The 26,871-nt window shown below is 39.5% G+C and overlaps 4 protein-coding genes across 4 annotated transcripts; 3 read left to right on the top strand and 1 right to left on the bottom strand.

Moving 5' to 3' along the window:
* Positions 1 to 38: 38 nt before the first annotated feature.
* LOC139953009 (cilia- and flagella-associated protein 299-like) lies at positions 39 to 3,254 on the bottom strand. The gene is made up of 5 exons (XM_071952395.1): positions 3,060 to 3,254; positions 2,426 to 2,556; positions 1,744 to 1,977; positions 1,384 to 1,513; positions 39 to 993 (listed from the first exon to the last, which is right to left on the bottom strand). The coding sequence occupies exons 1-5, from the start codon at positions 3,165 to 3,167 to the stop codon at positions 895 to 897; spliced, it is 702 nt and encodes a 233-aa protein (XP_071808496.1). The 5' UTR covers positions 3,168 to 3,254; the 3' UTR covers positions 39 to 894.
* A 183-nt stretch (positions 3,255 to 3,437) lies between these two features.
* LOC139953281 (uncharacterized) lies at positions 3,438 to 13,954 on the top strand. The gene is made up of 15 exons (XM_071952758.1): positions 3,438 to 3,515; positions 4,241 to 4,500; positions 4,872 to 5,016; positions 5,389 to 5,529; positions 6,012 to 6,120; positions 7,103 to 7,200; positions 7,507 to 7,586; positions 7,971 to 8,177; positions 8,754 to 8,828; positions 8,942 to 9,042; positions 9,522 to 9,649; positions 9,967 to 10,122; positions 10,575 to 10,802; positions 11,210 to 11,302; positions 12,543 to 13,954. The coding sequence occupies exons 2-15, from the start codon at positions 4,370 to 4,372 to the stop codon at positions 12,600 to 12,602; spliced, it is 1,752 nt and encodes a 583-aa protein (XP_071808859.1). The 5' UTR covers positions 3,438 to 3,515; positions 4,241 to 4,369; the 3' UTR covers positions 12,603 to 13,954.
* Positions 13,955 to 14,483: 529 nt separating this feature from the next.
* Positions 14,484 to 18,394, top strand: LOC139953175 (retinol dehydrogenase 8-like). Its single transcript, XM_071952610.1, has 5 exons — positions 14,484 to 14,741; positions 15,452 to 15,620; positions 16,185 to 16,364; positions 16,821 to 16,914; positions 17,597 to 18,394. Exons 1-5 carry the CDS (start codon positions 14,646 to 14,648, stop codon positions 17,901 to 17,903), a joined length of 846 nt encoding a protein of 281 aa, XP_071808711.1. The 5' UTR covers positions 14,484 to 14,645; the 3' UTR covers positions 17,904 to 18,394.
* A 319-nt stretch (positions 18,395 to 18,713) lies between these two features.
* Positions 18,714 to 25,074, top strand: LOC139953174 (tRNA methyltransferase 10 homolog A-like). The gene is made up of 7 exons (XM_071952609.1): positions 18,714 to 19,431; positions 20,088 to 20,293; positions 20,699 to 20,885; positions 21,505 to 21,654; positions 22,352 to 22,498; positions 23,116 to 23,221; positions 23,940 to 25,074. Exons 2-7 carry the CDS (start codon positions 20,112 to 20,114, stop codon positions 24,248 to 24,250), a joined length of 1,083 nt encoding a protein of 360 aa, XP_071808710.1. The 5' UTR covers positions 18,714 to 19,431; positions 20,088 to 20,111; the 3' UTR covers positions 24,251 to 25,074.
* The last annotated feature ends 1,797 nt before the right edge of the window (positions 25,075 to 26,871 follow it).

The raw sequence follows: 26,871 nt of genomic DNA, 5'->3' as shown, positions 1-26,871 counted from the left end.
TCAAGTCTAATTTATTCATTTCATTACATAAATATAGAAAAAAAAATGTTACTTTAAAAGTGACACAAGATTAGAATTACATACAATGTTATCAAGCATATCACTATGGAAACAATCTCTGCAGTTAAAGAATAACTCATGTCCACTCAATTTCTGATTGATAGTTAACTTAACTTGACCATGTCTTCAAAGCCTACAAGAAAAAAATATAAACAATAGCACTCCACACGGTAAGTACCCAGATCTCAGACAACATGTCCTGACGACTGGGTATTTTTAGCAAAAGTGACGTCATGGATGAGGGCAGAGTGCTTTTGCATACATTAGGTTGCAGCTACAACTCTTTTTATACACTTTTTACAATACCTTTAAAATGACAGTTGCCGCATGTGACTTGCAAGAGGTCAAACAGTGTCATAACTGCCATGCCCCTGCCCCCCCACCCCTCTTTTTTTTTACAGGGAGCTGAAACAATTAAAGGAATGTTATTGGCCCAAAGACCAGGGCACTAATGTTAAGTGATCATACAAATGTCATAATGCCATGCCCCCCCACCCCTTTTTCAGGGGAGCTGAGACAAATTAAAGGATTGGCCCAATACTAATGTTAAGTGAATTGAGACATTTTTGCAAAATGCGCTATAAGAGCTAGCTATTATTATTATTATAAATACAAAACTTTACAGTGTTTTTTTTCCAGTTTTTTTTTAATGGTTCTGAAAATTAGGGGCAGAAGAGGAAATCAGTTGAACAGTTGAGAAGTTTTATGCCTGTCGTGTAGATTGCATTATGTTAACTCATCCATTGAAAGCAGTATGTGATTACTTCTTGCCTTTAACCAAGAAAAATCTCCAAACATAAGCCCCCCTCCTTTCCAAATGACTGGCTGATCAGCTTATGTCTTCCGCCTTGTGATGTGATCATAGATGACGACCTGCGTATACTGTGGGCAGGTCAGGGGTGTACGGGTTGAATTATCGCCGGGTGAGGCTGCCTGTTTTGGTGAAGAAAAGAAGTGGAGGAGGAAAATAAATTAACAAAAAGCTGAGAATTGTTTGCAAAGTCCACACAGAGTTTTTCAGGAATGTAACTCAAATTTCTTGATGCAACAGCCACTCTGGTCAACTGTCTATTATACAAATTAATTTCTTAAGGGCAAAACTCTTGGCCGACCTTGAACTTTGCTCTTGATTGGCCACAGCAGTTTCCCTCTGGTGAGGGGTAAAGGAAAATGAACATTGTTTTGAAATTTTGCAAAGGGCACACCACAGCAAAAGCGCAGGGCATGGCCAATGCTATGGGTGCTGTGTGTTAATTCCGATCCGACACCTGCCTTGGTTTTGTGCTGAACTGTGAATCCCCCGAATAGCTCTAAGGTACTGACCTTTGGATCAACGTTTAAAATCTTGCGATCTCTCTTGTTCTTGAAGAGCAGCCCTGATGCATTCTCCGCGATCACCTGGTAGTTTGGAGTCGGGTTGGAAGTCGAGGTTTGGGTCTCCCAGTTGTAGAAACTATTCCAAAATACAAAGAAATTTATAAATAGCTGAATAATTATAAATCATGTTTTTGCTACACAATAGGTTTTCACTGGCACAAAGGCAATGACAAGGGGGCATGGAGGCAATCACCTTCATTGCAGCCGTGAAGTGTCAGGCCTGCAAATTTTACGAGAAGTTGCCCATTTTAAAAAGAGTCAGTCATTTCCTTCATTGTCAAAGATCTTTCTTCTTTACCCTCATACCTGAGATCTGAGGGTCTGGGTAGGAGTCGTTTCCGTCCAGAGAAATACGGCTCAAAGTCTTCGGTTTTCAGTCTGTGAGCGTAGTCGATGTAGCCGGAGATCTCTTGGCCTCGAGCATTCTTGTCTCGGATGAAGATAATGGAAGTCATCTTGCCACTCCGGTTTGCCTCTTCACGCTGGGCAAGTGCCTTCAGGAACGGATTCTTTAGCTCTTTGCCTGAGCTGGCGAGCGCTCTGATGATTAACAAAGAAGAGAAGAAGTACCCATTAAAAAAATCAGTCCAAGTAATCCCTATTTATAGAATTAACAATACAATACATTTGTGTTAGATAACTTCATTCCTTGGGTGTTGTGGCCAAGCGGATCAGAGCACTGAACTCAAGCCCTGGTGTTTCTGTTCAGCAGAGTGTGGGTTCCAGACCCGGTCTTGCACTTGTGTTCCTGAGCTACTACAACTGCGAACTCTCCACCACCCAGGAGTGAACAGGTACTTGTGAGTGCAGAGATGGTTCTTGTGATTGATTTTAGCTTAGTTGCACAGGGAGCTGAGATGGTTTAAGGAATGAATTAAATGTCCTAGTGACCCGGGCGGGGTAATAATATATTGGAGGCACTTTGAGATGCCCTTCGGGTGTGAAAAGCGCTAACCTTTTTCTCTTTTGTATTTTGGTTGGTACTCACTTTTGTTGGCTTCTCTTTGAGAGCCTGCTTGCCTCTGCCGCCTGTTTCCTTGCTTCAAACTCCTCTCTCTTCAACACCTCACCGCTTCCACGGTAACCAAGTTCCACCAGCTGCCTTGCAAGTTCTTCATCCTGGAAACAATTTTGTCATTCTATAAATTTAACTTATCTATATTTATAATAATTTCATTGATATATTAAAAATTGATAAAAAAGATTGCTCAACCAAAGGCAAAGCAAGCCAAACATACAAAGCCAACCAAAAGGAAAGCAAAAAGAAGGGGATGATCACTTAACTTAATAATAATTAAATTTTAATTGAATAATGAACCGTTCTATTCTACCTCCTCCAACAAGCAAGCTCCATGAATGAACGCACTGATCTTTTTTGCCACATTGTTTATTTAATTCAGTTTAATTTAAATCAAAGGGATTCACATTATAATTGAATGACAGTGACACTTCCCTCCCGCCCTCCATCCATGCAGTGACTGCCACTGACATGGAGGAAGAACCTCGAGCTCCATGCACCGAAATTCCCATGCACCACCACTGACATACACACAAAAACAATCAACAGAGTCAAAAACCCAGACTTCCATCCACCCAAACGAACCCCAAAATCATCCGCTTACCTCGAGGTATAACAAGTCTAAAGACGTAATTTGTGAGTCCAGAAATTCCTCATAGGTGTTGAACTCAGTGACGATATTGTCACTGCCAGATGTAACTTCTTCCTCCATCGAGAAAATGGTAGATTTATCAATATAAAAAAATAGCAAGTTGCAGATTGTGTACAAATTTTTCTCAGCTGAATAAAACTCGCAACCACAAAATGACCTTTGACATTATTGCCCTTAGCAACCGTAAGCCGGTTTGGTTGTCTGTTCTCTGACTCACTACAGTATTCCGTTTACATGATGATATAGGATCGTTTATCAGACTAAATAAAACAGCATGCTGACAACGCAGACGGACGCCCTCTACGGCTCAAAGAATTCGACGAGTAATAAACCAGTTGAGGTGAGAGAGAGAGAGTTCCAGTTTCTGGTCTAAGAAATGAAGGAGTTTCCGCTTTTTTGAAGAAGAACGTAAGTAATCAATGAATGGCCATTATAAAATGAAAAATTTGCTCGGTATTGAAATTTGTGACCAAGTGTGGTATTTTCCTATGTTACGTTTTGACATCATTTTTGTTTGGTTGTTGAGACTTTGTTGTGTTGTTTATAATTGATTGGGGTGTGTTGCCGTCTGTGTAGTGAGGGGGGTGGGTTGGCGAGGCTGTGCTCGGCAGCAGCCGCTGGCGGGCCAGAGGGTCAGAGTTCGGTGTCAGTAAGTAGTTGTGGTGGATTGGAAGGGAAGGGGGTCACTTGAAGTCAATGGAAGATTTAATTTTTGTATAACTAAGTTATATTCTTCAAAAAAAATCATACCTATTTATAAAAAAAAAAAATTCAGATTCAACAAACAACAAGTTTGTAACATGTATTTAAAAATGGCAATAATATTAATAACTACAAAGAAAACTATTTTTAACCATTTGAAAGTTGTTAATAAATTGAATACAAAAAGCTGCAAATGTTACCTATATATATATTTATATTGTTTATTTGTTGTTCAAGAAATTGTGGCTGTGAAAAAAAATCATAATATTTGTTAAAATCTATCAACTTTTGTACAAAAAGACATGTCAAAATACTTGGTCAAAAAATGAAAAGTGAAAGGTTTTGTGTTTTGCTTTTAGGTTGTTTTAAGGTAGTTTGTTTCATCATCAGGTAGAAATGGTTTCATCTACTTTTTTGTTTCTATTTCGCAGATGGAGTTCCAAAATTGAAATTGTAGAGGTCCACCTTAGGTCTGTCGTCGAAATACATAGCCTACAAAAATTTTGAAAAAAGACTGAATAAACCAACAAATCCCTGAAAGTTGTTGTTACATCACCACCATGGCAAGTGGAAAGCTTGTGATGCCCTTTGATAGTAGCCAGAAGATGAAGTCCAGGTACCAGACCCTTGCGTCCGTCGGTAGCGACGAGCCAGAAGGGGAGGAGGCCAAGGAGTATGCTGCTTTCTTGAGGTAAGGAGTCATGTTCCCTGAGGAATCCATACAAACTAGTGTTCAGGTAGAACGCACCAGTCTATTTAAGACATTTACCTCAATGTGGTTATCAAAGAGTTCTTGAATCAGATCTGACACTGACAGATTCAGAATATCTGTTGAGTTGAAAGACAGTGTTTTGGCTCAGGACATAATTTTTGAAATTGCACAGGTCTTGAGTTGGAGGCTGAAAAGGTAATATGGCCGCCTATAGTCCCTTCATCGTTTTCATCAACTCACTACTTTCATTTGCCAATTCACTCTTTTTTTTCCGATGCGTGAATATTCTTGAGCTGTAACTTGAATATTCTGAATATTCATGAGATGCAACTTGACCTTTCCATCCACAGAGAGCAAGAGAGAAAATGTGGTCCCGACGGCTACCTGGATTCCAGCAAGTACACTCACTCCTTCCAGGTCAGAGGTCAAGTGCTTGAGGCCAAGAGCAACAAACCTAAGAAGCCTGAAGATGAAGAACAGCCCAAACAAGCACAGGTTGGTCATCCAAAAATGCCAGTCATTAATATTGAATTAGAGAGCGGCCCTCAATGTCAAAGTCACTTTTGTGATGCACTAATTCTTCAATAGATTGTGTCCTAGTAAAGGCACTGGATGGACACTATTTGTAACTACTCAGAATAATTGTTAAATATAAAATCTTACTTGTAACAATGTGAGAAATGGCTCCCTCTGAACATGGAGCTATAAGTCCATGCTCTGAAGTCACAAAGGTTTTGAGAAAAATGTAATTTCTCACTCGATATTAAAACAGAATTGTCATTAATTTAACTTGCAATTCTGCAATGTTATAAAAATTTTCTTCCATATGATGGTGATGAAACACTTCTACTTTGAATTTTCTTGCAGATTGGTTTGTTCGGGACTTCAGCCGGTGGCAATGGCAAGAAATTGGAATCGAGGAGATCCAAAATCGACACGGTGGTGGATTTATTGAACAGAGTGGAAAAAGACAAGGATGACTATGAGAAGAGAATGAAAGTCATCGAGGTAAATGTTTTTAATCACTTATCATTCATTAAACCTAACTGCTAACTTTCCCTAATTCTACTGAAAATTCCCTGAAAATAAAGCAATCTTTCCGTGTTCAGATGAACAAATTTGAAAATCTCCCCGATTACGAAAACTTTTTTCGTAAATCTCCCTGATTGTTGGACAAACTCTCCCTCATTGCAAGATGGAAATGTTGGCAGCACTGGCGATCAGGCTGGTGTAGTGGTGTAGTGTCAGGCCTCGCCTTCCACCTCTGGGACCCCGGTTTAAATCACGCCGAGGGCACTCTGTTGATTGGGTTTTCATTCCCTACTTGACTGCATGAGTTTTCCCTGGAATAATTTTCTGGGGTTTTCCTCCCACATCTAAACTGAAATTTCTTCTCACGGCTCTAATAAGAACGTTGAACCATCCAAATTCGAAAAGTGCATTCATCACAGTTTAATTAACATCAGTGAAAATGTTTTTTTTCTTTATAGGATCACATGTGGCAGCACAAACAGGAAGAGCGAGAGCTGAAGAGATCAGAGGGTGACATCATTAAGAGTCAACACATGCTACGAAGAACCATGAAGGACTTTGAAATTGGTGAGAATTCGGTCTTTGGTCCCATCCAAATTTTCCACAAACTTCCTTATGAAAATACATATAGATGTGGGAGGAAATCCCCGGTAGGGAAAACCCACACAGCCGGGTTGAGACCATAGAGTTATATATAAGAACTAGAGGGCGCACAAGTGATGCTTCGTGCACAAACGCCACGGGACCGCAAGATGACAAGCGCGTCATTCTGCGCGTGCGTTGAATATGAAATACACGTTTGAGGTTTTTTTTATTGAACGCTCACGCGATGCTGTTTGTTCAACTTACAAAATGGCCGCACAAACACACGCTGTGAGATAGCTGTTTTGTCAACTTAGAAAATGGCCGCCTGCTTGCATACCGGGGCGCGTATATAGGCAAGTGCGCGCTCTAGTTCTTATATATAACTCTATGGTTGAGACTGAAAAACCCAATCCTCATATAAGGCTCTGGTTCGGGCTCGAACAGGGGTCCAGGTTAAAGGCATGGAGAAAACCACTGAACCAACCTGACAAAGACATGAACAATCTTTCTCTAAGAGTTGGGTGGTTCTGTGAAGAACCGGTGGTTGTAACAACTCAGCGCGTAAATCCAATGCTCTCATAATCCCCTCTAGGAGAAAGGTGGACACTGGACACACAGATCACTGCAGGCTTTAGAAGTATAGATGGTGTATCTATGTATACATTCAAACTGCCCTCTGTTGACAAAACACTGTACATGTCATGGCAAAAAGACGCGTAGTCATGGTAAGATTGCGTGTACTTTCTAGCTGGCTGCCACAACACAAAGGTTTTGCCCGTGGTATGCGCGCGAATCATGTTGTGGTTTTCGAGTGACGTCAGAGGTCACATCGTCTATTGTACATGAGGATCGCTCTATGATATAGAGAGAAGGTAAAGCCTGAGCAGATCTTACAAGATTTTATCTCGACCATGCAAAGTTTGAAATCCTATTATCATCTTCTTTGTGTTCTTTTTCTTTTCAGGGATAAGTCGGAAGAAGCAAGCAGAAGCAAGAAAGATTCTAGAGAACAAGCAGAAGGAGTTCTTGATCACGACGGAACACATCCAAAAAAAGGAAAATGTATGTATTCTAAAGTTTAATATGATAGGGGGCAGGGCTTGAATTTGGGGGAAGTCCACTGGGCTTATAGCTCAAAATGTTTACTGGATAAGAATTCTTTTACAAGAGGGGAATCAAACAAGAAAAACTCCTGACCCACGGTCAAAAGTTTGCTGGCACGACACCAAAACTCAAGCCTGTGGTTCAGTGACTCGAGAGAACATTGTTTTAAAAATACAGTTTGAGAGGGTATATTTTCTAAAGACAAACCCATTAGGAAATTTGTTTTGTTGTTTTCATTTGTTTGTTGTTTTTGTTTACCTGCAGGTGACAAAAGAAAGGATCGAGAAGTCCATCAACAAAGATCAACAGATCAAAGATGAAGATAGAAAGTCTTACCTCACAATGTAAGTGTACTCCTTATATAACACCTGTTTCAGACTGAATAAAGTATATGAATAGTTTGACGCCTGAAACAGTTAGGATCGACTGGACGTGCTAGATGTCGAAAGATCAACTGTTGCAGTCGGTCGGAACAACTCTGGAGCGCCTTGGTTTCAGACGTCAATCTTGTCATGAGCTGAACCTAATGTAAATGTTGTGTTGAGTTCGCCTGTCTGAAACCAAAATTTAATGGGCTCGACCCAGAGTCGCTCCTAATCTATTTAAGTTTGGCGCGACTTTGGAGCGCCTGTCTGAACTGGGTGTAAAAACAAATGAAATTTACTGTTTAGAGTTGACAGAACAAATTTGTAACCGTTTCCGTTTTGATGAATTATTTTGCCACAAAGTGGGGACCTGGAGAGGAGATACCGCACAAAGATGAGCGAGATCGAGCTGAGACGATCCGAGGTGCAGAAACTGAGCGAGGAGTTCACAGACCGTATGAAGACCAAAGAGGAAGAAACCTTCAGGCTTAATAAGGAGCTTGCCGACATCGCTCTGACCATCAACATGGAGGCCCAGAAGCAACGCAAGATGGCGGTAGAAACTAAGAAGTAAGTTGAAGCTCATTGCTCTTACGACAAGATAATCGAGCCCGCCTAAGGGCCCCCGAAACTTTGTTTGATTTTACATGCTCTGTGGTGCTATCTGCTTAATCCATTGGTTCAATTCATTGTTTTATTCATCAACAATATTTGTTGCAGTTATTCCTGAACCTGCCATAGATTTTGTTTTCATTCAAGTATTTGTTCAAGTATTGTTTTTATTTTCTATGTCAGTTTGGAAGGGTTGTTTGAAGCATGAGAATTGTTCCAATTGGATGGATAGGTTACTTAATACCTCCTCAAATCAAGATGCAGCAATAGAAACCAAATTGTATGGTAGAATTTGTTTTTATTTGTTAAACAAGTTTTCCGGTCGATGACAGTACTCAAACTTGGGGAAAGTTGGAAGAGGCAAAAAAACATGGGCATTTGGCCAGCAGACTCTGGTAGCCGCCACCAAAGGACTGAGTAGCCAGCGAAATCACTGGCAACCGGCGCTTCTGGACAACACTATTAATCGTCTTCAGTCTTGTGACTTTTTTTATGAAATGTTTGAATGAAATGTTTGTTTTTTGGGATTTACAGGGATGGAAGAGGAGACTCTAAGGACAAGATCAAAACAGACAACGAGCTGGAGGCCCAGTTTGAAGCCAAAATAAGGTAACATCTTTGATTTAAATCTGTATTAAGCCTGGCTTCATACTTCACGCGAATGCGATGCGAATTCGAGGTGAATTTGATGTCACAACTCAATTTTTTTTCCTTTTGTACAGGAAGAACTTCAACAAGTCTGGTCAATTTGAGACCAACAAAAGACGGCTGAGTCTAGACTTGGTCCAGTCCAACGTCAACATGTTAGAAAAGAATAGAGACGGTAAGTTCATGAAGCAAGGAGAGATACCGACAAACCTTAGCCCAATTTCATAGAGCTACTAAAAAAATCAATGATTCTGCCTATAGAATAACGTAACCAGCTGAAAAAGAATATCACACGCACAATTTGTGACTGGTATCCTGCTCATTATTGCTAAGAAGGGATTTCTAAGTAGTATTTTCTGCTTAAGCACCTCTCTACTGGCTCCCTTAGTAAAGCTGCTTAAAAACAGACAAATTTGATAAGCACAAAAAAGCATTAAATGCTTTGTTTTCCCCAAACAAAGAAGAACAAAGGGTACACTTTTGCTTCTGGCAATAATTGTGGGAGCCAGTGTGTGTGAAGAAGGCGAGGCTTGTTCAATGTTTAACATCTGGACCCTTTTGGGGGTTAACGGCGCTTTATAAAATCCTTTTTATTTTTATTACATGTAACGTATATCGAAAACGCTTATTTTGTTTATTTGATGTTGCTTATAGGTGGCCGCCAGCTACTAGACACCAGAAATCGTCTTCAAGACAACCATGTTACCCAGCGGAAACTACAGGAGGCAGCGCTCAACGCCAAGCTGGACCTCACAAACAAGAAGATAGAACAGAAACTCCAGGTAGGTCTACTTACGACCTCTATGTCAAAGTTCAATTATCTCTTCCAAAGTTATGTCAACAGAAAACAGTTTTTATGCCCCCAAAATGATTCCACGTAATGCTTCTCAGATTGTGTATTTCCAGTAGGTACTAATCTTTTGCTCGAGATTTTCAGCAATTTTTCAAAAACACAACCTCCTTTGAAATGAAATTTTTCAGATGTTAGTTCTATTTTGTACATCTACATTTTAGGATTAAAACAATCAAATGGTTCCCCTACCAAACCAAAGGTATATGTTGCCTTTCAATTATAAAAATTATTATCTTTGATTTTCAGAGTCACGAAGCCAGAAAGAGTCGTCGACTCCAACACATCACAGCACTGAAGAAGAAAGAGCACGAGAAAGAGTTAATGGACTGGGAAGATCGCTTTAGTAAGAGGCAGTACGACTCCACACGGAGAGGGTATGAAGATACGCTAAAACATGCAAAGGTAAAGGCACTGCTGTTCAAATAAGACAAATAAATAGCAAGATGTAAACAAAAATTGTATACAAATATGGATTCATAAGAGTACTTGGACTATTCCATTTTGCCCAGTGCCCATTTTCATTGAGCTGCATATAAGCAAAAAATACTGCTTGACACAATTCTGTTCGAAATGAGCTTGGCTGTGGTAACCTTACTCTGGTAGGCATAATTGTGTTGTGCTTAGCTGCTTTATGTGCTTATTGTGCCTATGATATAGGGCCTAGGACACACCACTCTAGAAGCCAGTTCATACGCAAAACGATTTTTCTTGCATCACAATTTGAAAAAAAATTACACCTACCAAATACTGCCTCACTGTAAATTGCTTTGCATTCTCACTTTTTTTTCTACTATTAATGAAATGACTCAAATAAACAAACCCCTTTTGTATGTTATTTTTTCCCCATTTTACAGAGAACCGTAACAAAACAGGAAGAGATCGAGCATGACCTGTCCACCCGAGTCAGAACAAGCGAGTACGCCCGCAAACAGAAAGAGCAACAGTGCAAGAGACTGCAACAGCAACTCGCCGAATTGAAAAGAAAGAACGCCCAACGGATCAAGGAGCAGATGATCGAATGCTCCCAACGAGAGAAAGAGCTCGAGCAGAAGATCCTACGAGAGCAATCGGAATTATTCAAGGTAGGTTTCACAAGTTTCAATATTTTGTTTCACAACAAGGGACGTCAGCGGATTGTTATTTTTTCTTAACAAATATTTGCTTTAATCCTGCTAGTTTATACATATTAATCTCGCAGCAAACCAGTCTGTTTTTGTTATGTTTTCTTTTTACCTGTTTGTCTTGTCACCTTTCTTGTAGTTTGACTGTCTAGGAATTTCGTCATTGTCTTCTCTCTTCTCAATTGGCTTTAATAAGAGCGTTGAGATCATGTTTTTTATTTATTTATTTTATTTATTTGATATCCATCAGCGTATGACCACCATTTACAGGTATCATTTAAAAAGAGTAACAGATAAAACTATATATAAATATATATATGTGAAAATTATATCTAAACCCAAATCCAAATTTGTTGTTTTCCTGATAGAGCCATGTAAACCGTGAGGAAGGATACGTAACGTTACAACAGCATCGCATGATGATGAAGGAGGATAGAATTATACTAGATGGAACGGCTAAGGTGAGATAATTGTCTTTAGTCCATTGTGTCTTTATTTAAAGGAACACGTTACCTTGGATCGCTCCAGTTGGTCTGTAAAAAGCGTTTATAACCGTTTGTTATAAAATGCATATGGTTGGAAAGATGTTTTTAAAAAGTAGAATACAATGATCCACACAAACATGCCTCGAAATTGCATGGTTTTCCTTTTACCTCTTCGACGAACAAGGTCGGCCATTTATGGGAGTCAAATTGTTTACTCCCATAAATGGCCGACCATCTTAGTTCGTAAAGTAAAATGAAAACCACGCAAGGCAAATATGTGTGGATCATTGTATTCTACTTTTAAAACATCTTTCCAACCATATGCATTTTATAACCAAAGGTTATAAACGCTTTTTATAGACCAACTCGTCCGATTCAAGCAGCGTGTTCCTTTAACCCTTTAGAGACTGGGCATTTCATTTTAATGTAATATTTATTTCCGTACTCAGAATAAAAAAAAGACAGAATCTTATGGACAAAATAACATAGTACAATACAAGCAAAAAGTAAACATAACCGATGATTAATGATACTAAACAAAATTGTAATGTTGATTGTGAGTAAGAAGGCTGTTCAAATAAGCCGAGCCGTTTGGGAACAGCCCTAGACAAAATATACAAACACAATAAGCAAAGACAGCATGACAAAACAAAAAAAGGACGAGAGAGAATGCAAAAAAATACGGTAGTATAGAGATAATGCCCAAGAAATACTGACAAAATTCTCAACAGCTAGGAGCATAGACAAAAAGAGTGATGAAGACTAGCAGTGGAGACGGGAGAGAAAAGGCCTTTTTACAATAACTCCATTTGGTACCGCGTTGAAACCTACCCGGGTCCTCTCCAGTTCAGCCTTGCTTCTTTTCGACACGGACCAGCAACATTCACACTGGTCTTTACGTGAACTGGCTAATGTGTCAACCGTATAATAAATAATGGTTCACGCCGAAAAATGCAATTCAGATCCGAGATTTTCAACGCTGGTCCCTGCCAGGGTTGATTTCAATCCAGCTAGAGCATGCTACCCAGATTGAAGGCGGATTGAAATTTACGGGTTGAATTCACGGTTCGGAGACCCCAAGATTTTGAACAGTCTGAAATGGCCTAAAGCTAAGTTAAATAATGGTGACAAAAAAGTATTTAACACATGACAAGGATCAGTGTGTGGGAAATTTAAATGTAAAAGTTAAAAATTGCAATTTTTTGTTCTTCTATAGGAGCATGATCGATTATTAAAGATTGGTGAGAAGACGGATCTACTAGGCAGCTATCCTTGAAGATGTTTTTCTTCTTCTTGACCTTCGTGATCTGTTTGACCTCCAACTTTAACTTCACCACCAATCCGCTACTAACTTAAGTATTCGAACCTCCCTCAGGAATAGTGGACTTTCAACCAGTGTGACTGAGGTTCGATTCCAACCCACCTCTATCTAACTTGAACTTCAGGACCAATCCGCTACTAACTTCAAAGCATTCGAACCTCCCTCAGGAATAGCGGACTTTGAACCAGTGTGTCCGAGGTTTCGATTCCAACCCGCCAAAAAATACTATTATGTGTGTGAGCGTAAGATGCCAACGAGCTTTTGTCTTCATATTTACAGCGAGAAGGTTGATGATTTGCAACCATTTTCAGCATCATGGCGTTTTTTGTTTTTTTCTGACGCTTCGGGCAAAACATTTTCCACAATCATCAGTCTTGTGAATTTGTATGTATATTTTATCAATCAAAGAATTATGCTATTGGTTAATAGTTGTATATATTTTTTTCTACTTGTTTAACTGCTGTTTATAAGTAACTCGTATTTATTTGTGTCTTCATCACAAAGCATCTGAACATGTTTGGTTTGTTGAAGGGGAAAGGGATACATCTTTACTCTTAGAAATTATGACATAAAAACTTTTTTTCATAAGCCTAAAAAAGCTTTCGATAGTAGATTGCATTTTGAGAAACGTCACTTTGAAGTAATGTGTTTTTTGTAAAAGATCTGTCTTCCTTTAAGATCCACATTCAGAACTTCTCCAAGAAAAGCCTCGCTATATTTTCAAAAGCTGTCTGTACAATATTTAGGGACAGCCATTGGATCGGCACCTTGTTGTTAATATTGACTGATTGATTGATTGATTGACTTGTTGATTGATTGATTGATTGATTGATTGATTGATTGATTTGATTGATTTATTGATTGATTGATTGTTTGATTGTTTGATGGTCTGTTATTATGATAGATCAAACATATCTTTCGAATGCCATTTTTCACAGCTTTGTTTGTAACAAAAAAATGCTTCCACAAGATAGTATTTGTATTTTGATCAAATTATGATATTTTGTCAATCAATTTCAAACTTCATATTTGGGAAATAACATTGCATTGATCTTGTTAGCAACAGTTTAAAAACTCCCATTTTCCTCCTTGTTTCTCTTTTACAAGCAACATGTGCTCCCCCTTGAAAAAAAAAGATAATTTTTGTTGAGTGGAGGGAAACGATGTTGACATACATAAGTAAACTATTTTAACAAAACTCTTGTGCCACATACTTTCTGAGGATAAAACAATGCTTTTCTGTTTGATGATATTACTGACGAGTTTTCAAGAGATGTAGGATGCAGACAAATAAATGAGTGCATGTGTTTTACAAAAACGTTGTCTTTTGAGTAAAACTTTCTTATCCACCAATGAACCAGTTTCTATGGTTTATAGATTTGATTTGTTTCGGCTGTTCAAGAAAAAAAATCATGGCAAAAACAACTTTGGAGTAGAAGCCTACATCAGCGCATGTTGAGAAATATTTTACGTCGAAGTAATGCGGTTATGTCAACAGATACATACATTAGAGCAACCTGAAGGCTCTAAATTCCTAAGGTATACTTTGTCTTTGAAGTTTCATGCCCCAAGGTTGTAAAAATAAGCAGTTTGCCCTTTTGTTTTCTCTCTCAGCACGATTCCTGACACAAATTATGCTGTTAAAAATACGATAAACAAACACAAAAACCTCAGCATATATTGTACCACGGACAATTGACACTGCAAAATTGTTTGTAAATGGCTGCTAGATGTCTTATTTACCGATTGTAAAGATTTATAATCAGAGAGAGCAAATAATCCTAGTGCGTCAGAGTTCACATTGTATTTATAACTGATAAGCCACGGGCACTGCCGATGTGTTGTGCTATTTTAAGGAAGAAGGCCATAGTGCTTTCAGTCCAAAGCTGTGAAACACAGGGTCACTTTGGGACCACTCACCCTGGGTAGGAACTAGTCCACCGTGCACTAGTCATTATTTCTGAACCGTTCAAGAGACCCGACGCACCGTTCACAATCATGGGGAAAAGCACCGTTTTAATAACTGGCTGCTCGTCTGGGATTGGGCTTGCAGCTGCTGTTATGTTAGCACAGGATCCCGAACACAAGTACAAGGTGGGTATAATATTTCAACCCTTCAAGAGGCCTCAATATGGATTTGTGTGAAGAAACTGTACAAAAAATTAATAGTTGATGCATCACGCCACTTTACAAAATGGTCACTCTTTCTGTACAAATTGAAAAACATATACAAAAGGGTCACTTTGTGATTTATTGGGTAACAAACTCGCCGAAAATTAAAACATAAATACACGCACTATACTGTGTGTATAATTCATAGGCCTAAGTATGTGAATAAGGGATTTTGACTTGACGAATTGTCTATATATTACTCCTTAACTTGTTTGTGCCCTCTTGATCTTACTTCACGCCCGCCCGCTGCACCGCGTTCATGATGTGCTGTCGAGGGGCCTCGATAACTAGCTGTGGATGAACTCTCACCCACTTAACAGTACGAGCTGCACGGCATGCACTCTAAGATAGAGGTCGATTTCACAAAGGGTTTGTACAATACAAGTCCTAACTCAAGGATTAGTCCCAAAAAGAAATATCAAAAATGTATAGCTAGTCCTAAGTTAGGACGTACGAGTAACTCGAGATAGGACTATAGTCTTTACCCTTTGTGAAGTCCACACTTTTGGTAGTTTCCGCTTAGCAACTTTATTAAACCATTGGTCGTGTAAGCGCCGATTTACTCACGGTAGGTAAAGCAGACCCATCAAATAGTTTTGTCAAAACTTTCGAAAACTACTTTTCGCCCACAGGTCTATGCAACCATGAGAAATATTGCATCAAAAGACAATCTGGAGAAAGCTGCAGGCAGCGCCCTCAACGAGACTCTCTTCATCAGAACGCTCGACGTCACTAAGGACGACACAGTGACGACATTGGTTGAGGATATCATTCGTGAAGACGGAAAAATTGATGTTCTTGGTAAATTTGTGGGTGGGGTCGATTGGTCAGCTCTGCTTCAAAAAAGTAGGGTCATGTGTTACCTTTTTGGTTCCAGATTCTTTCTTTTAATAAGACCGGTAAACTTCTGGACCTATTTTCATACAATGATCTTTGCTATTATGCATGCATGCATTTGCTATTGACAACGAAGTTTAATATCATATAAATAACATACAAGATTTTTACCCTGTTTTGGCTTGTGTCAAGTTGAAAGTTTAAGTTGATGTTTGTTTCGCAAAAAAGAGAGATAATCACACGCGATTGTCCCCCCCCCCCCCCCCAACACACACACACTTAATGGGATAATTGACGCTAGGCGTGCCATGTGTGTGTCTACACATATCAGGTAGATTTTGTTCTTTAGAGAACTGTCTTGCTACCACGGAGTAGATTTTCGGAAATCTGGACACTTCTCAGTTCGTAAAAGATCTGTCCTGTTTTTTACTACATGTACCTGGGCGGAAGGTAGAAAATCGGCCAGAAGTACTATCTGTTGCTTTTAGTGAATCGTTATAATAACTTCCCACATTTTGTTTCCACCAGTAAACAACGCAGGAATCGGTGGCAGCGATGGTATCCTGTACAAGTCTATGGAGTGGAGTCATGGAGTGATGGATACCAACTTCTGGGGCGTTGTGCGGCTCACTCGGGCTGTGCTCCCCTCCATGAAGGAACGATCAGCCGGCAGGATCATTAACATCAGCAGCATGGCGGGAATTAATGGTACGTGCGTACCCCATAACGCCACATTAAAGAAACTCGAGGGTTAAAGTTGTCTTTTTATTGTGTTCTACATTTTTTTCTGTCATCCGCGGCACAGTGCAAACAGTCATTACATCTGGCCCTTTTTGTAAATGGCAATGATGAAATTTGTTGTGTATAAACCTATAAGGGAAAAGGACCACTCAACTTCCAATCCATTCCCGAGGGGGTCGGGGGCTGTTTTGCCAAGGAAGTGCCATACCATCCACTGCCCATTCGTCCTAGACAGCCGTGCACACGTCACTAAAAAAAGCAAATGTGTATGGCATTTTGTTCCCAGTTACAATGGATGCTGTTTTATTTTGTGGAGAACAGAGTTGTTGTTTTTGATTCACTTAAAGTTTTCATATTAAAATAATTTACATTTAACTATTAAATAATATTAAAATAATTACATCAAACTTGTTTTTTCCGCAGGGTTGCCTTTCTTCAGTATTTATTCAGCCTCCAAGTTTGCGATGGAAGGGTACACCGAATCAATTGCGCCGATTTTATTGGCCTATAACATCAGGTAGGCCCCCTAAGCTCCCCGTAAAAAGTACTTTTTTAGTTTGCCCGTCTCTTGCAAAAATGACTTTGGTAAAAATTAATTATGTATAGCTCTTGCAAACCTTATTATTACGATTTACGAAAAACATTAAAGGCACACTATACAGACGATAAAAGGCACTGTTAAAGGCACTGGATACTATTGGTATTTATTCAAAATAATTGTTGGCATGGCAACATACTTGGTAACCAGCAATGGAGAGCTGTTGACAGTTTCAATCTTTGTGACAAACGGCTCTCTCTCTGAAAAGTAACGCAGTTTTACAGACATAAAGCCTTTTGTTCGGCATCTGAAACACACAAATGCTCGTTATTTTACGGGAGTGTTCATGGCCTCCAAGGAATCCGCGACAGGGTCTTTTTCATTGGGGAGTTGGACCTCACCAGTGGCGAAAGACTGTTCACACGAGTAGGTAACTCGCTGCTAACTTCACTGCTAACTTCGCTGCTAAATAATTCACAGCGGGTGTTTGATTGACAAAACGATCGCTAAAAAGTGCCCGTTGCTTTCACAATTGAGGCATGGTCGCAGTTCCTAGCTTTCGGCTTCTGGCAGTTTTCTCTGCGATAGTATGTTGAAGAAATCTGCATGTAGGCCTAATCTAATACAACTTATCATTGCTTTGTTGGTATCATGGTTTCAGAGTGAGCCTAATCGAGCCAGCGGGCGTCCTCACCGAGATCATAACCAAGTACAAAAGCATCCCCTTCGAAAAGCACGTGGAGGGTTATGATGACGTCATGAGGGGCATGTATATTGAGATGATGACCCCGAAGCCAGGCTCTATTACGGCCTCCTTACAGACGGCCGATGACATCGCTAAGATCGTCAAGGAGGTTGCCGAGAGCGAGAGCCCACACCTCCGGTACCAGAGCACCGAAGCGGTGGAACAACTTGCCGGGCGGAAATGGGTCGATCCGACCGGGGATAGCTTACTCAAGCCGAAGTAAAAGTTGACAGCAGCCCAGTTTCACTTTTTGACACATTTTTCCACTGTAAATTTTGATGATTCGCACACACTTGTCCTCAATTATTCCTATGGAAAAACAGTTTTACAATAACTTTCACAATGATTTTATATTCTAATTTGTAATAAATAATTAGTAAGCATAATCTGATCCCTGGGGTGATCCCTGGCTGCCGCGCTTCCCTGCTGCCGATTTCACGAAACGCTAGGGTTAATCCTATCTCGAGTTAGGATGAGTAACTCTTCCTATAACTTTTAGGATGGGTTCAATGGGCGCCTTTGGATACGGAACTTAACTCGTTCTAAGTCCTAAGATTAATCCTAAGTTAGGAAGAGTTTGGTGAAATCAACGGCTGGTATCGTAAACGTATGATCCCTGGCTATACGGCAGTATAGGTTGAATGGTTTCTGATGACTGGCACACCCAAATTAATTAGATATTGACAATATTAAATTTGTATAATAAACTTCAAAGTCTGGTTAATAGTTAATGTTATTCATGTTGAAAGGCCCTACACAAAAAATAAAACATCTTTGTGCTCAATCCAACAATTCAATAAACTCATTATTATTATATTGTTATTTATTTATAAAAGAAACCCAAAGTAGGCTATAGCTATATGGACAAATGAATTGAGGCAACAGAGCCCCTGACTACATGTATGTGCCTATTGTCCGCCTATTGTGTCCGCCATTTTGTGCACAAATGATATGAAATAAACCTTTCTATTGCAATGTCAGCCATCAATCCAAAACGAAAACGATACCTTTGTTTTCTAGCTTGCCGCCCCCCCCCCCCCCAAAAAAAAGAAACAAAAAACACGGCGCCCATCCACTTAGAAAAAAACCCGGAAAAGTTCAAGGGGCAGGAGGGCAACCAACGCTTATTATGCTCAAATAAATGAAGTAGGCTATGTCAGCTCCTTGAAAACCCCATTAAATATACAACAAAAATATATTTTCTGACACAATAAACTTTAAATTTCTTTTTTCAAAATAATGTTGGTAGGTCAACTGTTTGGAATCTTTACTAATTTTTTATCCCCGATAAATCACCCCAAAACGAAAAGTATGTGCTTTTTTCCAAACCGATTTGCTGTCAGTTTTCGTGAAGCACTCACTTTCCAAGCCATGATGACCATTATTACAAGCGCAGTTGAAGCATAGAACCCCCGGGTTCGGGTAGACTAATATTTTTACACAATCTATTTAACTTTGCACGACCCTAAAACGTCATTATTCAAAAATGTTCGCTGGTCCCCAGCGCCTTGCCTTAACCGGCGGTGGGGCCGAGAGAAATTCAAATGGTGCACCCGGGGTCCGAGCTCTGTCTCATGTCCCGATTTACGGTCGTTTTGTTCGGTCCGGGGTTAACGGAGGGCGCCCTCTATAGCTGTGTTTACGTCACACGGCCACATGTGTGCCAATTCCAATGACTGAACTGTCCCTGAATGAGTCGAGTGAGTGTTGGATCCTACTTTCCGATTTAGAACTTGTTTCTGTTTATCTGGGTAAGATTAACCTTGATTTATATTATTGTAGGTTTTGATGTTATGCTGTGGTATAGAAATTTGCCACGTTTGTTTTTGTTTTCGTTGTTATACAATTTAAAAGGTTGTTGATTTTGCCGGTAGCGTATAAAGTCCAGTTTCCGGACAGCAGTTTATAATACGATCTATGGCACTTATTAGATGTATTAAAAAACTATTATGACTGAGTGAAACATAGGTGGCAGCATACGGATATTTTCCCACTCCTTTCTTATTAGTTAAAAAATTTTGTATAGCCAAGTTTGTTTCTTCCCAGGATGTAGTACTAGTGTCGTAAACTTGGGTGTGATACCTGGCTGATCTGACTTTTAAGCTCTGCTGAGAAATTAGTTGCGATAACGTAACCCTCCTCCCGACGGCCGCCAGGCCGGAGGGTTAGGAAGCACTAGCAGTACACTTACACTGGTTGTACATAGCTTCTGATTTGCGCACCTGAGAAACTGCAGAGAAACAAAATATCCTATAGTTTGAGTAAATAGAAATACCACCAACAAGGGTTATTAGATTTAGATAGCTCAGCCCAAAATTGTTCCTTTTTTTCACTTTCCTGGTGAGGGCTCCAGAAAGGTACATTCCAATTGCCATAATAATGTCTCAACTGATTTTTTTCCTCAAAGAACTTCAACCACTCTCCATCCTTCATGGAGGAAATCAGCCCAATTAAGGACGGAGCTAGCAGACTCGACGACCAAGACGAAGCAGGGGAGACCCATGATGAACAGGAGGAAGCGATCGAGGAGATTGAGGAACATCAAATATCCAAGAGAGAGCTGAAGAGGAGGATTAAGAACGTAGATTGGAAAGAGAAGAGGATGGCTAAGAGGTTAGTAGAAGAGATGGGGTGCAAGGAAGTGAATGGTAGAAGGGATGGGATACAAGGAGGTGAAGGGGATGGAACATGGGGAAGGGGGTTTAACAAGCCACTGCTGACCTGTGCAGGGTGGCTGTTCAAGTCTCAGTCGCAACACTTGTGTCCTTAAGCAAGACACTTAACCATTGCTTCAGCCTTCAGATGGGACGTAAAGCTGTAGGTCCTGTGTGTTCTAAAAACTATCCACGCACGAACAAAAAACTAGTACACACTTATCGCAAAGAGAAGGGGTTCGTTCCAGTGTGTCTGGCAGTGTGAATATCTTCAATTACGAAGGCTGCACTAGAACGGAGGAAGAAGAAGAAGGGTTTGGGATGGTTGATGTTAATGTCATTCATTCAATATTTGTCTCTGCAGGTTAAAAGAGCGGGAACGAAGGAGGCAGAAAAAGCAACAAAAGAGCGCAGAGTCGACATCGAATGCATCCTTGGAACTGACAGAAGATGGTGGCGCCGTCATAAAGAAACGTCGCATGAAGGACCCGGAGGCCAGTGACATCAGAGTTGCTATCGATTGCACATTTGATGACCTCATGAATGACCTGGTAAGCATTTATTTAAATTTTTGTTGGGCTTTGGATTCAAGATGTCCATGACTTTAATGCCTGGCTCGATCTTCCTGGTGAATCTGAATACAATATGAACTTTGACATCACATATTCACAACGAATAATTTGTAACGGTTGAAACATTCATTGTGAAAACATTCTTGTGATGTCAAAATTCGTATCACAATCGGGGGAAGTATGAGCTGGGCTCAAGACTTCGTTTACACTAGATCCAGAAAAAGGGATCAGAACCAAATTAGGGCCTTATTTCATGCGCTTTGGAATTCTGCACTTCCGATCACCATTCTCTGTTAACTGTGCAAGCGGCAAACATCTGCGCTAGCTAAGTAAGCCTAGTAATGTGTCATTATGGACACACGAGCACAAGGACTACTAAGGGCATTTTATCTGTGCTCAAGAACACAAGTGTCATGACCGAGATTCAAACCCACACTCCGAGGGCATAACCACCAGGACTTGAATTCAATGCTCTCAACCACTTGGCCATGACACCCTAATCCAGGACTCTACCTTTGAACCTATCGATTGCATATGTACAAAAGTGAATTTTGAGGTATGGACTAGTAAACTTATTTTGTGTTTCATCTGTTGCCAGGATATGAAGAAGCTCTGCAAGCAGCTTCAGAGATGTTACGCCGAGAATCGCAACGTCAACAACAAACCGTTGCAGTTCTACATCTGCGGCCTCGCGGGACGATTCCAAGAGATCAGTGATCACGTGATCAGTGGCTACAAGAGCTGGGATGTAAGTCGGCCTCGGCGGCATCTCACTTTCACTTTCGTAAAAAAAAATATTCCGCAAACTTTGTCACAAAAAAGAAGAAGAGCTTTACTGTCTATGACTATTTTGATGGTTCTACAAATCCTGTTAATCATCCCTGGGCCCAATGTTATGGCTCTGATTACTGCCAAATTATCATCACCATTCTCCGCTTACTGTGCAAGTACCGAATTTCTGCGCTAGTTGTAAGCAAAGAATGCCTAGTAATTGGGAGTGCACACATGCTCAGCAAAAAGTTCCCTGTTAACCCTTTGGAGTATGCTTGACGTAAGCGCAAAATTCTCTGCTTCCATAAGCGCTGAAAAGGGACTGGACACTATTGGTAATTACTCAAAATAATTGTTAGCATAAAAAAATCTGAAAGCACATCTGAAAGATTTTGAGGTGCCAAAATCAAGCATCTGAAAGCGCACAACCTTGTGTGATAAGGGTGTTTTTTCTTTCATAATTATCTTGCAACTTCGATGGTCAATTGAGTTCAAATGTTCACAGGTTTGTTATTTTGTGCATACATTGAGATACACCAAGTGAGAGTACTGGTCTTTGACAATTACCAAAAGTGTCCAGTGTCTTTAAAGCAAAGCCATGAAGTTGGGCCCTGACTGATTGAAGACAAACATGACCGAAGTTTGATTGATATTTGATTTCATGGATTGAAAAGGTCCATTGGAGAACAGACGGCCCAGAGGCTGCCTTTGGAAAGCAGAACATCGTCTACCTCGCTGCGGAATCTCCCAACATTCTGACTGAACTCCGACCTGATCGAGTGTACATCATTGGTGGACTGGTTGACCATAACCATCACAAGGTAGTTTAAAGGATTTGGGTACTTTTTCAAAATGTCCACAGATTTACATTAAACTTACAGGTTTTGAAGATAATGATAGTGGAAAGCTTCCCTTCAAATATTACTTACTGAGGTGCTGTAGTTTTTGAGAAATGAGTAAAACAATGTCATGAAAATGCGATTTTACATGCTCATAATTTTCGTCTCATGAGACGAAAATTATTTTATTGACATTGTTTTACTCATTTCCCCAAAACTACAGCACCTCAGCACGTAATATTTTCAGGAAAGCTTTCTACTATCATTATCTTCAAACTGTGTAAGTTTGGTGTAAATCTGTGGACATTGTGTTTTTTGTCCTACAAAAAGTACATAGACCCTTTAAGGTCGTGTCCGAAATGGCGACTTTGACTACAGCCTACGGCTAGATCACACACATCTGCCTATTCTTCAACACTGGCAGACGCGCTGATATTAAAAACTTAAGGGTAGTCCTAAGTTAGGCAGGGTTTTCAAACACTAAGTGGACGAACACATACATTGTATGAACACTTTCTCGGTTCTGAAAAAATTCAAATGTTTCTGAATTTTCTTTAGCTAGCTATAGTAACTTTACAAATTTGTGATTTGTTGACTAGAATCATTGTTATTCCCTCGCCGTGGAGCGCGGTTGGTCTCATGCTCAGCTCCCGATCAGCGAGTACGTCAAGCTGAGAGACAGAAAAGTGCTGGTCATCAATCATGGTATGTAAAGATAAATAGGGAAGTAAACATGACACAATGAGAGAAGTCGTTCAGGCCTTGCACTAACTTTTTTCTTTAACTACCCATCGGGCTAGTCAGCTGTACTTTTGACTCAGCCCGCACAAATTTTCACTAGCCCTTGGTGGTGACTTGGCACTCTTGACTAGGGATTGCATGTTGGGCTACTGTCTAAATCGAGCCCTGTCGTTGGTTGAAGTCCCACTCGTGCCAAATTTTCTTTGTTCAACCCAAAGTCATTTAAAATTGACCTAGTCAGTTTCCCTTGTGGTTTATAATATTTGATAACTAAACAAGATAATGGCCATTGTAAAAGAGATAGGGAGCCTGCCAACATTGTTGCTAGATAGATCAGTTTAAAGAGCACCGACACATGCATTTGGAGGTCACAGGGTCAAGTCTCCCTCTAAGCAATTTTTCTTTGGTCAGGCCCCCATAAACTCACCCAGTTAGTTTCAAAGTATGATATTATTCAGTTTTTGAACTTGCACTTTAACACTTTTTGGTAATGATTGATTAAGTCTTCCCTGTATGTTCTGATTCAAATTTGTATTTAAACATAAATTTACAAAGTTTTTCCAACCTCCTCTTTTAAACCTCTTAACAAAACCAAGTAAAAAGTACCAAATTCTTCTTCATCTAACTGCAAAAGTGTAAAAAAAAAATGAAATGTTATTATAATTTATTCTTTATTCTCAAGTTTTTGAGATCCTTCTTGCCTTTATCAAAACCAACGACTGGAAGGAAGCATTCTTGAAAGTTCTACCCCAGCGGAAGGTAGCCGCTTTCAAAGACCTATCTGAAGCAGTCGATGGAGAGGTCGAAGGTCACGAGTCAGCTGAGCCCAAAGGAGAAAATTTGGACAAATCGAGTCATGATGACAAAAAGGCTGTTCTCAAGAACCAATCAGAAGTGGCTAGTGAGGAGGTCAGAGTGCAAAGGTCAAGTGGTATGAACTTTGAGGAGATGGTTGATGCCTTGGAGAACCAATCAGAAGTGGCCAGTGAGTAGGTCAGAGGGCAAAGGTCAGATGATAACAGAGATGAACAATCAGAAGATTTGTCAAATAGTGAGCAGGTTGCATGGACGAAAGTAACGACAGGGGAAGACGGTTCATGTAAAGGTAAAGACAATGCTTCCAATAGGTAATTAAGATTATTTTGGACTGGCTATGTGAGGCAGTAACGGGTTGGTTGGTCAACTATTTCCTGCTTTGATCATAGTTATTCTGTGCTTAGAAGATCTTACAGGGGACCTGTTACAAACAGTTCACATGAATGTGGCATTTTGGATGGTAATCAGATGTTGCCAAATACTTTGCTATATGGGTCTGTGGGATTGTGTTTTTCTCCCGGTTGTGGCCAAGAATTGTTTTGGTTGAAATGGCCATTGGTTAATCAATAGCAAATAACCAAAAACCATGATTGGTTACAGCTGCCAAAACGCATCCATAAACTTAGTATCAACCATAGTTATATAGAACTAGAGGGCGCACCGGCTTATATACGTGACCTGGCATGCGCGCAGGCAGCCATTTTCTAAGTTGCCAAAACAGGCATCGCAATTAATTGTTGTCTTGAAAATTAAAATTGTAATTTTTTATTTAAATTGGTGTTTCCTTTGTCGTTTTTGTCTATACTACTTGCACATTTTATGAAACTTTTCAGAACATTTTCAGGCAAAATTTGAACAGTAAACAAGGTGAACTTGTCAAATTTTTGCTGAAAAAGTTCACAATGCTATAGCCTTGTGAATTTGTAAATTTTTGGCTGAGAAAGATCACAAGGCTATGTCAAACTTTGTCAAATTTTACCTGAAATCACAAGGATTTATATAGCCTTGTGAACTTTGTCAAACTTTGGCTGATAGCCTTGTGAACTTGTAAATTTTTGGCTGAAAAAGATCACAAGGCTATGTCAAACTTTGTCAAATTTTACCTGAAATCACTTGTGAATTTTGTAAATTCTTTGCTTTTTGCTGAAAAAGATCACAAGTCCTTGTGAATTTTGTCAAATTTTGGCTTGAAAAGATCACAAGGCTATAGCCTTGTGAAGTTTGTCAAATTTTGGCTTGAAAAGATCACAAGCCTTGTGAATTTTGTCAAATTTTGGCTTGAAAAATTCACAAGGCTATAGCCTTGTGAATTTTGTCAAATTTTGGCTTGAAAAGATCACAAGGCTAAAGCCTTGTGAATTTGTAAAATTTTGGTTGAAAAAGATCACAAGGCTATAGCCTTGTGAATTTTGTCAAATTCTGGCTTGAAAAGATCACAAGGCTAAAGCCTTGTGAATTTGTAAAATTTTGGTTGAAAAAGATCACAAGGCTATAGCCTTGTGAATTTTGTCAAATTCTGGCTTGAAAAGATCACAAGGCTAAAGCCTTGTGAATTTGTAAAATTTTGGTTGAAAAAAATCACAAGGCTATAGCCTTGTGAATTTTGTCAAATTCTGGCTGAAAAAGATCACAAAGATCACAAGGCTATAGCCTTGTGAATTGTTTAATATTTGGCTGAAAAAGTTCACAAGTCCTTGTGAATTTTTAAAAATTTGGCTTGAAAAGATCACAAGGCTATAGCCTTGTGAATTTTGTCAAATTTTGGCTGAAAAAGATCAAAAAGTTCACAAGGCTATAGCCTTGTGAATTTTGTAAAATTTTGGCTTTTTGCCGAAAAAGATCACAAGGCTATAGCCTTGTGAATTTTGTAAAATTTTGGCTTTTTGCCGAAAAAGATCACAAGGCTATAGCCTTGTGAATTTTGTAAAATTTTGGCTTGAAAAGTTCACAAAGATCACATGGCTATAGCCTTGTGAATTTTGTAAAATTTTGGCTTGAAAAAATCACAAGGCTATATTAGCCTTGTGAATTTTGTAAAATTTTGGCTTTTTGCCGAAAAAGATCACAAGGCTATAGCCTTGTGAATTTTGTAAAATTTTGGCTTTTTGCCGAAAAAGATCACAAGGCTATAGCCTTGTGAATTTTGTTAAATTTTGGCTGAAAAAGTTCACAAGGCTATAGCCTTGTGAATTTGTAAAATTTTGGCTGAAAAAGATCACAAGGATCACAAGCCTATAGCCTTGTGAATTTTGTCAAATTTTGGCTTGAAAAGTTCACAAAGATCACAAGGCTATAGCCTTGTGAATTTTGTAAAATTTTGGCTTGAAAAAATCACAAGGCTATATATAGCCTTGTGAATTTTGTCAAATTTTGGCTGAGAAAGATCACAAGGCTTGTGAATTTTGTCAAATTTTGGCTTGAAAAGTTCACAAGGCTATAGCCTTGTGAATTTTGTCAAATTTTGGCTGAAAAAGTTCACAAGGCTATAGCCTTGTGAATTTGTAAAATTTTGGTTGAAAAAGATCTGTGAATTTTGTCAAATTCTGGCTTGAAAAGATCACAAGGCTATAGCCTTGTGAATTTTGTCAAATTCTGGCTGAAAAAGATCACAAAGCTATAGCCTCGTGAATTTTTTAATATTTGGCCGAAAAAGTTCACAAGTCCTTGTGAATTTTTAAAAATTTGGCTTGAAAAGATCACAAGGCTATAGCCTTGTGAATTTTGTCAAATTTTGGCTGAAAAAGATCACAAAGTTCACAAGGCTATAGCCTTGTGAATTTTGTAAAATTTTGGCTTTT

The sequence above is a fragment of the Asterias amurensis genome, chromosome 21, assembly GCF_032118995.1.
Source record: "Asterias amurensis chromosome 21, ASM3211899v1".
In the NCBI taxonomy this organism is placed as follows: domain Eukaryota; kingdom Metazoa; phylum Echinodermata; class Asteroidea; order Forcipulatida; family Asteriidae; genus Asterias; species Asterias amurensis.
This window is presented reverse-complemented; position numbering and strand designations above follow the sequence as displayed.